General features: G+C 40.5%; 1 protein-coding gene across 1 annotated transcript; it reads left to right on the top strand.

The window, feature by feature from the left end:
* The first annotated feature begins 4,621 nt into the window (after positions 1–4,621).
* On the top strand, positions 4,622–5,182 carry LOC149162530 (uncharacterized). The gene has a single exon (XM_089435209.1). It carries the CDS (start codon positions 4,622–4,624, stop codon positions 5,180–5,182), a length of 561 nt encoding a protein of 186 aa, XP_089291335.1.
* Positions 5,183–12,179: the final 6,997 nt, after the last annotated feature.

The raw sequence follows: 12,179 nt of genomic DNA, 5'->3' as shown, positions 1-12,179 counted from the left end.
CAACAACAATGTCAATCCGACATTATACAAAATCATGATAGGCAGCTTGACGTATTTGACCTCCACTAGGCCGGATATAATATATGCAGTAAGTTTGGTGTCAAGGTTCATGGAGACACCCAAGGAGACACATTGGCAAGCAACGAAAAGGATTCTGGGGTATGTCAATGGGACAAAATGGTATGGCGTTTTGTACACAACAACAAGTGATTTTAGGTTGGTTGGTTACACTGATAGTGACTGGGTAGGAAGTGTCGATGACAGAAAGAGAACGTCACGATATGTTTTTCAATTGGGTTCCGGAGCCATTTCATGGGCCTCCAAGAAGCATCCAATAATGTCACTGTCAACAGCAGCAACGTGTCAGGCAGTTTGGATGAGAAGGATGTTGAGGGATCTTCATCATGACCAAGAGGGAGCGACAACTATTTTCTGCGACAACACCTCAGGAATTGCATTGTCAAAGAATTCTATCTTCCAGAAGAGGACCAAGCATATCAATGCTAAATATCATTTTATTAGAGAGTTGATTAACAATGATGAAATTGTGTTGGAACACCGCAGGTCACCGGAACAATTTGCTAAAATTTTCACAAAGCCATTGGCAAGTGAAAGTTTTGCTTATCTCAAAAACTGTTTGGGAATTTCCAATGGCGGCAATTATGATTAAGGGGGAGTGTTGGAAATAATAATCCCAACCACTGCAATAAACAGTTTGAAAACAGCCATACTTTTCAAAGGAATTTTTGCAGGTTGCGTCTCTGTTTGAATATGGAAGCACTGAAGCCAGGCGTAAACCATTCTAAAACGCAACAATAAATTTAAAGCATCCAATGTACTTTGGTAAATAGATATCGGCAAACATTCATTTAGAGACTATTGCCCACACTCCAGAAACACCTACATGATTCTGATTACCCTCAACAACAACATCATATTAATTACTTTGCTTTGTCATGAATTAAATGTAAAATCATATGTTGAGTTATATATGAATGTAAAAGTCTTTTTGTAATAGGTTAGAGAGTAGGAGAGTTAGAGAGAAAGAGAGTGCAAGTCTCTAGGAGCAAATGGTGGAGCAAATTTTGGTGGGCGCTTGAAAAAAACACGTACTGTGTGGGAAAAAATGGTGGAGCAAATTTTGTGGGCGTGTGAAAACAACAGTTACCATGTTTTACTGTGTGTTATTCTGCGTAAGTGTAAATCACTGTAAAACCTTTTGTTTTACTTGGTGAATGAGCCGTAGTGTCATGTAAATGTATTTTCATGTTTAAGAACTCAATGCTAGGTTTTAGTGTGTTGCTCCAAACCTACTTTGTTATTTTTTCCATGAGTGAATATTATTCATTAAATCTATGAAATATTTTTGAGGTGCGTGAAGGTAGCCATGTGAAATCAGCTCCGCAGTGCCCCAAGCTAGCTTCGCGAGAGTCATAGCTCTCTACCCTTCCATGAAAATTAAATTCCCTAAATTTTTCTAACATGGTCTATGATAGCAGAATGCTTGCCTAGTTGGAGAGACAACAATATCAAGAATTGTTGGAATACTCATATGAGCAAGAAGTTTAGCATATTAATGAAAGAATCTCCATAGAAGATGTCACAAAATATCAGTCCAACCTCAAAATTTCATGCTCCTTTCCAAAATCGTATGTTCAAAGTGATTGTGTTAAAAATAACATTGGTTGTGAGAAACTGTGAAGCGGTAAGACCAAATGGTTGTAACACTGATGGCTACATTAATCATGTATCGTAAGAGATCTCAAGGTTGTGTAATGATAAAGAAAATCTAAATTCTTCTTTGCAAGATCTACTTGTGAACGACTCCATCAAAGACAAACAATCTGAACGCATTGGTTTTATAATGGCATATATTCTTCTTGTAACGACACCTACAATTTCCACCTCTTCCATGTCATGTATAGCGGACCAACAATCTGCTCACTACCATCATTTTGAAAAATATGCAACTACTTTAACTGATAATTTATTGTCTTCAAATGAGCTATTTCTTCTAGAGTGGAATCTACTCTGTTCTTCGTCAAAATATTCAACAAATTTTGCATCAAAAGAATTGTATGGGGAATGGAAGAATTGTATGATAATGCATAACGCGAAGGTTGGATTCCTAAATTCAACTATTTATAGAAACGATGCATGTAGGAATTACAAGAGTTTTCGAATTGAGGTTTCTGTGATCCATATCGTTTAAGAGAGAATTTTTTTCGGCGTAAATCACATGATATTTCATTTGTCGACACGTTTCGAACCAACTAGTGTGGTTCATCGTCAGGACAAGTTGAAGAATCAAATATAGATTGCATGTTAAATAGATAGAGAAGAACACCCAATGGCTATAATTTTTTACCAGGGAACGACTATATTGACTAAACAAACGGCTATAATAGACTAGGAAATGGCTAGTTTGACCAGGCTTAGGGAAAGGGGCAAAAATTATATTTTTTACATAAAGTTAATGATTTCAATAATTATTAAATTATTAGTTAGTTACACTATTTAAAAGTAAATGGGAACGATTATGGTCTTTCACACTCTGCAACCAAAAACCTAATGGCGGCAAGGCGGTAAACCCTCGGGGAGGAGCGAAGGATCGGCTAGGGTGCAGACATCATAGTGCTATTGAAGAAGAAAAGGCTGACATCTGAGAGAAAAAAGGCATGATAGAAGATGTCAGGAGGGGAGAGATCCCATCCTATCGGGATACTGTGACAGGAGACGGTCAGAACAGTCAGGCTACAAAGGAGAAACATAGCGTTGGACTGGTCTTGGGAGCAACATGGCAGGTCGGCTGAAGGAGAAGATGCCTGCCATGTGCAGAGGAGAGACCTAGGTTTTTGATTCCATCGAATAAACTGGAAGGGTACAGAAGTTATATGAAGGATCATGCCATTATCTGCAAGTTCGTGGGCATTTAGCCGTCAGAAAGAGAACTTACCAAGTGGATTCAACAAAAATGGCAGCCCCACGGCTACATTGAGCTCAAGATGGGAGCGAAGGGTTTCTTTACGGTAATCTTCTTAAACCTAAAAGATAAGGAAAAAGTTTTTGAAAATGGTCCCTATTTCTAATATAATTCTAGTCTATTTATGCGTTATTGGGAGGAATGTTACAACCCTGATAAGGAAAAATTTCTAGCAGCGCCAGTCTGGGTTCGCCTATTCGGGCTTCCTATAGATTTCTGGGACCCGGAAATATTGGAGGGGATAGGAAACTCAATACGAAGTTTTGTGAAAATAGCAGAAACCACGAAGAAGGGAAGGTACACCTCATTCGCCAGGATGTTTGTCTATATGAACTTAGCAAACCCCATCCCAGATTATGTGGAACTAGACTATCATGAACAAGTCTAGCAGCAAAACTTAGACTACGAGCACATCCCATTTAGATGTCGTAGGTGCCATGACCATGGCCATCTAGATAAGGAATGTCTGATTACGCGGGAAGAAGAAGAAAGGAAAAGTAACTTGCAAAAGAGAGGGCCAGTTGACCAAGAAGGATTCCAAGAGGTGAAAAGTAAACGGAAAATGAACAAAGAAATCCCCAAGGAAGATAGGAAGGAAAAACAATCAACCCCAGAGAAATAAAACAGCTTTGAAATATTAGAAGAAGAGGGTGAAGAGGAGGACCAAACCATGGAACATCAAGAGGAAAAGGAGTCAAACAATAGCGCAAGTAGTGAACGAAACCACACAAAAAGGAAAGCCCCAAGTGAGACCATGGACAAAGGTAAGGAACAGGAAGAACTAACAGAACAGATGGAGATGGACTTAGAGACAAACAGGGAAGATTTAAGTCAAGAGGAAGAAGTCCTAAGAAAACTCCTGAATGAATGGAGGAACTTGGATGAAAGGTTCATCCCGGAAGATCAAAAGAGGTTGTATGCGGAAACCTTTCAGCAGTATAAGGCTAAACTAGAAAAAGGTAAAGCTACGCCAGAAGAATATCCAGAGAGCCAGAGGGATAGCAGAATAGATCAATAGGTTCAAGGAAAGGGGTAAAAAAAAAGAGGAAGGAAAAATCTTAATGACTCCATCCAATTAATGGGAGAAATGCTGGTGAATACAGGGAGAGTGGTACCGCTATCAGCGGTTTTTCAAAACCTATCCCAAAGTAATCAATGATTTTGACATCATGGAATATTAGAGGCTTAAATATTAGATGGAAACAAAGAAATTTAGTAGCAAGACTGAGGAAGGACAAACCCCAAATCATGCTTATTCAAGAAACTAAAATTTCAGGTCAGAAGCTGGAGGAAATTCTTAATAAAATAAAACCAAGATATGAACAAGTTACCATAGACGCCAAAGGAAGTGCAGGTGGGATAGCAATTATTTGGAATCCAGCAGAAATCCTATCATATTGGTGGATAGGAATGCTAAGAATCCTGACTGGAAGATTCAGACTCATTGGGAAAAGTGAATGGGTGGTGGTGTTGGCTATCTACGGTCCCCATACCTAGGCTGATAGAGGCCTATTCTTGACCCATTTAGAAAAAATTAAAAACATGCACCAGGAGTAGCGATGGACTATTGCAAGGGAATTTAACCTGATAACATCAAGAGAAGAGAAGAAAGGAGGAATAAGTAGAGAAGATCCAAAGATGGCAAGATTCAGAGATGTACAAACAGAATTAAGGCTGGTAGATATTCCCACTATAAACAAGAAATTCACCTGGAACAATAGAAGAGGTGGGGCCAAACAAATCGCGTCAAGATTAGATAGATTCCTAGTTTTGGAGCACATAATAGGGCTGGATATCTTCTATGAAGCCTCTATCCTACCCTCTATAGGGTTCGATCATTGGCCAATCAAGCTAGAAATAGCTTTGAATGATCAGAATAAAAAGAGACCCTTTCGTTTTGAATCCTTTTGGCTCAGAGCTCCAGATTTCTTGGACAAAGTAAAGATCTGGTGGCAGGAAAGTAAGATGGGAACGGAAGGCCGGAACAAAATGCATTCATTCCAGCTCAGACTTAAGGAAATAAAGAGAAAAATCAAGAAATGGAATAGGGAAGAATTCAACAATATACAGCAGGAGAAAGATAAACTTCAGACTAGACTGGAAGAAATACAACAGCAAATCATTAGAGACGGAAGGAATGAGGAAGTAGCTGAGGAGGAAGGCACGGTAGTCAATCAACTGGAGGAAAGACGCAAATAGGAAGAAATTCTGTGGAAATAGAAATCTCGTGTCCAATGGCCAAGAGAGGGAGAAAACAATTCCAAATTCTTCCATAAAGCGATGTTGAATCACCGGCATCATAATAGAATCTTCTCACTGAAAGATAGTCAAGGAAACAGAGTGATGAAGTAGAAAGATATGGAAAGGCTCATGGTGGAGCATTTCCAAGGCGTCTTAACAGAACCAAACATTAATAGAATAGAGGAAATAGACAGGGTATGCCAACATATGCCTAAGAAAGTCACCAGAGAACAAAACATCGATCTGCTCAGGGTAATCACCAAGGATGAATTAGAGGAAGTGGTTAACAAAATGGCAAAGAATAAGGCACCGAGCCCCGATGGCTTTACCATTGAGTTTTACCAAGCGGACTGGAGTTTTATAGGAAATGACCTGCTGGAATTGGTGGAGGAATCAAGGTGTTCTAAACGAATGCACTAGGGATTGAATGCCACTTTCTTGGCCTTGATCTCGAAGAATGGCAGTTTGGACGAACCGCAGGGATTTAGGCCCATATCCCTGTGTAATGTTGTGTATAAAATCCTAGCTTTAATTATGGTAAATAGACTCAAGTCGATTCTGTCGGAGCTCATAGCGCAGGAACAAACAGGCTTCGTCAAAGGGAGATAGATTATGGACGGAATCATAGTGGCCCAGGAAGTGATTCATTCCCTAAAAAATTCCCAAAACCCAGGTATGCTTATCAAATTAGACTTGGCTAAGGCGTATGACTGCATTAGCTGGAGATACTTGGAAAGCATTCTGAAAGCCCACGGGTTTGATCAAAGATGGGTAAATTGGATCCTGTCAATGGTAAGCTCCCCAGTAATGTCAGTCTTGTTGAACGGTACCCCCTCCGAAGCTTTCAACCCATCGCGTGGATTAAGGCAAGGAGATCCCCTGTCTCTTTTCCTTTTCATCCTGGCCGCGGAAGGTTTGGGTAGGTTGGTTAAGGCCCAAGTAGACAAGGATCAGATAAAAGGGTTACGAATATGTGGGAATGATCTCCCTATTTCGCACCAGCAATTCGTCGACGATGTTATGTTATATGGCCAGACCACACTCAAGGAGGCCCAAAAGATTGTCAAAACATTATCCGAATTTAATCAAGCTTCCGGTACAGAGATTAATATAGAGAAAACTGAAGTTTTCTTCTTTAACACCTAGCTAGCGATCCAAATATTCTTGGCACGCACTATGGGGTTCAGAATTGGAACCTTCCCAACAAAATACCTGGGCATTATGTTGAATGAGCACCAATACAGGGCCGTTAACTGGGAACCCTTAATTAAAAAAATCTGGAACAAGATGGAAAATTGGACCTTTCATTTGTTGAATGCCCCCAGCCGGCTAATTCTTTTAAAAGTTGTTCTGCAGGCTATCCCAATCTACCAGATTTCGTGTCAAGCTATTCCAAAGTCCATTAGTCAAAAGATGGTCACCATGTTCAAGAAAACTCTTTGTCAAGGAACCCGCAAGACCAGGAAATGGGCCTTAATTTCGTGGGAATGGCTAAGCAGGTTACCCAAAGACAGACGTTTAGGATTAAGGGACCTCTTCATTCTCAACCAAGTGATGGGGGTGAAGATTTGGTGGAGATGGACTCAGGGCGGCCAAGATCTGTGGAAGGTGATATGGGAAAGGAAATATGAGGTAACAGGGGAACCCAAAGACAAAATGAGAAGCCAGACAAAGGCTAGAGGCTCCGCAATTTGGAACCTAGCAAGGGGCAACAAAGATCTGATAAGAGATTATAGTTTTTGGAAGGTAAGAGCTAGAGATAAAGCCAGGTTTTGGGAGGAATCATGGTAGCAACGCAAGAGGTTCATCCATAAGGAAAACTTTAAGCCATCCATGATTTCACGTCCCAGACAGAGGAGAAGACTGTTGGAAAATTCTGGAAACCAGGGGTAGGAGGATATTGGTGTAGCTAGAAACAGAAAGAAGACTGGGAAAGGGTCCCTGCCACAAACAGATGGCAAGATTATTAAAAAGAGATGGCATCTCGAAAACTAGCAAGGAAAACGGGGCCAGATATTCTAAGATGGGGCACTCGAATTCAAGGCACTTTCTCAACAATGGAAGGATATTATCACAAAGCTAAACAGAATCAATAGGTAGAGACAAAAAAAATGGAAAAATCTTTGGAAAATTAAACATTGGCCGAAAGCATCCTTCTTCATCTGGACTATGCTACATGGAAGGGCGCTTACTTGGGACCAGATGCAGAGGAAGGGGTGGCAAGGTCCGTCTCGCTGTGCGCTTTGCAATTCATAGGAGGAGACTATGGAGCATTTGATGAACCAATGCATAGTCAGCAACACCCTGTGGGAAAGCCATTTCAAATTGTTTGAGCACCGCCATAGAAATTATCAAAACATCATTAAAACCATAGAAAATTGGTCGAGGAAACCTTACTAAAACCCGGTGGTTAATTGTGCATGGATCCTCTCCGCTGGTTTCATGATCTAGAACATATGGAAGGCTCAGAATAGTATCATTTTCAAGGCAGAAAATCGAGCTCCAGCAGACATATGGGAGAAAACCCTCAGGAATATAAGAGAAACAATTTTAATGGAGAGTTGGAAGGACGAGGACTGGCAGGCATCGCAAATGGAGGAGAAAGTTATGAAGAGACTAGAGGTAAACCAGAGTACGGTAAGCGGGAGTGTCCAAAGAAAAGCCCAATTTAGGGAGGTGGCAGAAATCACAAAGTACAGACATCCCCAAATTTCGACGAAACTAAATTTCGACGGTGCTGCCAAACACAACCTGGGAGAAGCAGGTATCAGGGGAGTCTTCAGAAATGACTGTGGTAACACCCTGACAATATTTGAAATGGACTGCGGGGAGGTACTAATAATGAAGTGGAACTGCATGCCTTGAAGCGAGGCCTAGAAATTGTGGTACAGGTAAAAATTAAGAGTCTCCAAATTGAAGGAAACTCAAAATTGGTGGTAGATATGGTAAGGCAATTACAACAGAAAAAACCAATGGAAAAAATCAGTAAAAGCTGGCGAACGGCGTGGCTCATTGGAGAAATAGGGAAACTCCTGACCAAGATCGACTATCTCATCCTGTCCCATGTTAGGCGCTTGGGAAATAAACTAGCTGACTGGTTGGCGAACTCAGGTAGTGGAATCGGGGCAAGTCGATTGACAATGAAGGAATGGACGTGCTACTCCCGGAGGAGTGTGACAGATTACGGAAATTACTTGACGATGATAAGGGTGGCAATGGTAATCTCGAGGCCAACGACCAAAACTAGATAGGACGTAATAGTTGCGGGGAAAGATTGCAACGAAAGAACATCATATGCATAAGAAAAGACAAGAGCGAAATAAGTGATGGAGCAGGGTAGATGACGGGGCAAGGGCCACCTAACGGGGAAGTAGAGAGAACCGAGGCATCATTAAGGAATGATCTGGAGGGAGTATGGGAAGTCGGGATAAATGGAAGAGGAAGGACAACAGGTGGCATCAGGGGTACAGAAAGTGTACGGCAGGAGCAGCCGGGAGAATGTAGGAGTAATGAAAAATGAAGGAGGACAGAAAGGTATTGCGAAATCCCGAGGAAGGGATGCGGGTATGAGAGCCGGGCAATCAATTAGCCAAGTGGTGGTCAGGATGGAAGGACAAAGGAGAGTTTACAAGCAAAGTCCGGAGGTGGCAAATAGAAAGTTCATGCAGCATAGCACGAAGAATGAAGGATTGGCGAAAGGTGGCAGCAAGGCTCAGCGTCCAGCCCTCATCTCAAGTCGTGGCGAAGAAAGGTGGTATGTTTCCTTAAGCCCCTGTCTTTGAGACCTTGTGTTAGATAGAATTAGCATCACCTGTTCTTTAATGAGAATGTCCAGAAAAAGGGAGCCTGTAACCAGTAGATGGATTGGAGGTGGTCATCCTGGCCACGGGACGAATAACCTTTGCCCCATCAGAGATGAGGAGAGTTTTGCTGGAGAAAACCGTGGCCCCCAGAGATGGGTTTAATTCATGACCAGAAAAGAGAGGTGGGAGAGGAGGGTGGCCTTGTCAGGTCTCGTTTTGAGCCATGTTGGGTACTGGTACCTTAACTCTGTCAGCTGCCTGGTTAATCCCCGAAAGGCGAGGCGCAGAAATCCTTTGGGCCACTGGGGGAATTGAGCCTTCCCCATCAGATGGGAAGTCGAGGGAGGATTGCTCTGTTTACCGAGACCAGCCATGCTGGTCAGCGCGGGGATTACAGGGAAGTGGAGAGAGGGGGGAGGGTCTCACGCCGAATAGAGGGCAAAGTTGTGAGGTGGCCCAGGACTGCCTACCAGAAGCATCAGCAGGACCTTCAGGCCAAGGCTGGGAGGGTAAGTGATTGGAATTCCACAGATCATCAAATTAAAGGCACTGACTTGTGTTTTGCTGTCTTGATAGGTAGACAAGCCACAATAAAATCAAGGTTTCTGGACCGCAGCACGATGGCTCTGAAGAAGGTAAAGCAAGCTCAAACCAGGGAAGAAGGCACAAACATCAATCGAAAGCGAAGAGGAAGGCAGCCAAACTCTGAGAAAAACATGTTTATGATAAATGCGTATATGGCAGGGAACTCCTCGGAAACACGCGCTCAAATCCATGGGTGCGAACAGGAGCTGAGGACCATTAGTGAGAACAAGGAAATCCCCAGAGGGGAATGGAAAGATCTGATTCCAGACCCCAGGAACACTAGGAGCATAAATTCTCTGTTTAATAAGACGTTACAACAGTATTGGATAATGAAACACGTGGTTGCCTGGGCTATGGAAATGAACCAAGCAGTCAGAGAAGAAGAGGAGGAGGACAGAAATCAGAGAGAGGAACAGGAAAGGAGCCAGACAAGGGAGGAAAAAGAAAATCTAAAGGCTTCCCTCTTGAAAGAGATTGTGGCCATCCAAGTCCAGACCACGAGAAACCATGTGATGCTATGAAATATGGAGCAAATGTTACAAGAAATTAAATGTACCATGGAACAGAAGAAGGTGAAACCTGGGTGCAGCGCCACAACGCCTGCCCCGGTAAATTCGTCAGATGAGGATTGACAAAGATGAGCCCCTGGTTTTTTGCTTAAAATGATGTTAAAAAAGAACTGTGCCTGGTTATTATGTTATGGTCGTGTAGTTAGTTCAGTTAGTAGTAGTCAAAAACTTGGGTATGATAGTATGAAGGAGAAAAACATTTTTAAATTTTGTTCTGGTTATAACGCTGATAAGTGGCGGTATGGTTTCCTACGGGCAGACTAGCCACCTGAACAGTAGTTTGATGTAAGTTTTTGTTATAGTAATATAGAAAGAGGAATGCCTAAGTTTACAAAAAAGAGAGTAAATGGGAACTATCAATTTATATAAAAGGTATTAAATATTCTTTTCTTTTTTTGTATAAATATCAATATTTAAATAAATTAATTTAAGAAAAATCTTTAAACATATAAATTTTAAATATATTAATTGTTTATTTTATTGTTAAAATTGTTTATTTAATTGTTAAAAAAGTTGAATAATAATAAACCAATAAAAATAAATTCCTATAGAATGAATTCAAAAAGAAACTATATTCCTTATATTACTTAAGATAAATAATTAGTATATAGCATAAACTAAATGCTATTAAATATAAACCAATAAGAACATATTTTTATATAAAAATTACAATATTAAAGAAAACATTTTCCTTATTAATTAAGTTAAATTATTAGTGTAAAGCCTACAAAAAAAGAAAAAAGGAGGCAGGGGAGGGAGAGAAGAACGACTAGGAAGTGAGCGCTGGGACCCAACAACTATTGATCTTCCAGTCGTCTTCTCGATTGAGATTGCTCAACCTCTTTTCAATCTCAAGGGCTTCCCTAAATTTTCAGTGATAGAACTACGAAACTCTAGCAAGAACACTAGCCTCCTCGATACAAACATGATGTTTGGTTTTCTCCGCATGCTCTGCTAAAGTGGAAGACCTGGTTCTCCTATGCTTAAGGTCAGTTTCTATTACAAGAGTTGTAGAAAAACATTGGTTGCAATCCTAAATAAATTGTATAAGAAGAAATATAAGTAATAAAATTACAGGGTTGTTGCTTAATTCACTCACTTGTAGATATGTTCGATGGGATTTCAATAAGAAACTTTTTTTTATTAACACACTTTGATTAATTAGTAGTATTAATCGTCAAGTGTTGACTAATCATTGCTGCCAACATTAACCATTTTGATTTGGTATGTTGATTATTTCTTTACCTACTTGTTGATTACAAGTCGATGGTCATGAGAGAAGAATTGTACAATCGCGGAGGTATGTCATAATTTTTTCATTGCATCAAAAGAATCATATTACTAGCATTTGCACCAGATGTTACAAAGGAAACGTCGTAAGACATAAAGTGTGGAAGAATGAAAACATCAACATGTGAATGGATGTACATGGAATGCTCCCTATGCAATCGACCCTCCATGTTCACTTGCAATAGAGGCATCCTGTTTGGGAAAAGTTTCAAATCTTCAAAATGCAATACCTTGTTGAGGCTCACAATGTCACACATAACACTAAACAAGAACAAGAAAGATATGTAGCTACAGATTATGAAGAGGGAGTTGCCTCTTCTTATCCAATCTAGTGAGGAACCAAGTGCGAGGATCCAAGTTGAACATATATTAAGAGAGTAAAATATCATAGCGGCATATGATATCATTGAACTATTTTGTGAATCTATTGTGGCATGACTGAAAATCATTGAATCCCAGGGGAAATGTCCTATTGATTTGCGGGAAGCTCTTTCAAGTTTAATATTCACAACTTCAAGATGTGTTGACATTCCAGAAATTCTGGATATTGACAAACTATTTGTAGCAAAGCATGGTAAAGGATTTGCAGATGTAGCAGCAAAACTACGCCCCAAATGTTGTGTTAATATAATGATTATTGACAATTTATTTCTAAGAAAACCTAGTGGGGAAGTGAAGATGAAGCCTATGAAAGAAATAACAAAGGAA

The sequence above is a fragment of the Pinus tabuliformis genome, chromosome 5_2 (assembly GCF_031772625.1).
Source record: "Pinus tabuliformis cultivar Carrire ecotype Pingquan chromosome 5_2, CPIR1, whole genome shotgun sequence".
NCBI classification, from domain to species: domain Eukaryota; kingdom Viridiplantae; phylum Streptophyta; class Pinopsida; order Pinales; family Pinaceae; genus Pinus; species Pinus tabuliformis.
The sequence above is the reverse complement of the archived record's forward strand: the minus strand, read 5'-3'. Positions and strand labels throughout refer to the sequence as shown.

Excerpts from the sequence above, each read along its gene's own strand:
- LOC149162530 (XM_089435209.1), top strand. The coding sequence starts at position 4,622 with ATGGCAAGATTCAGAGATGTACAAACAGAATTAAGGCTGGTAGATATT.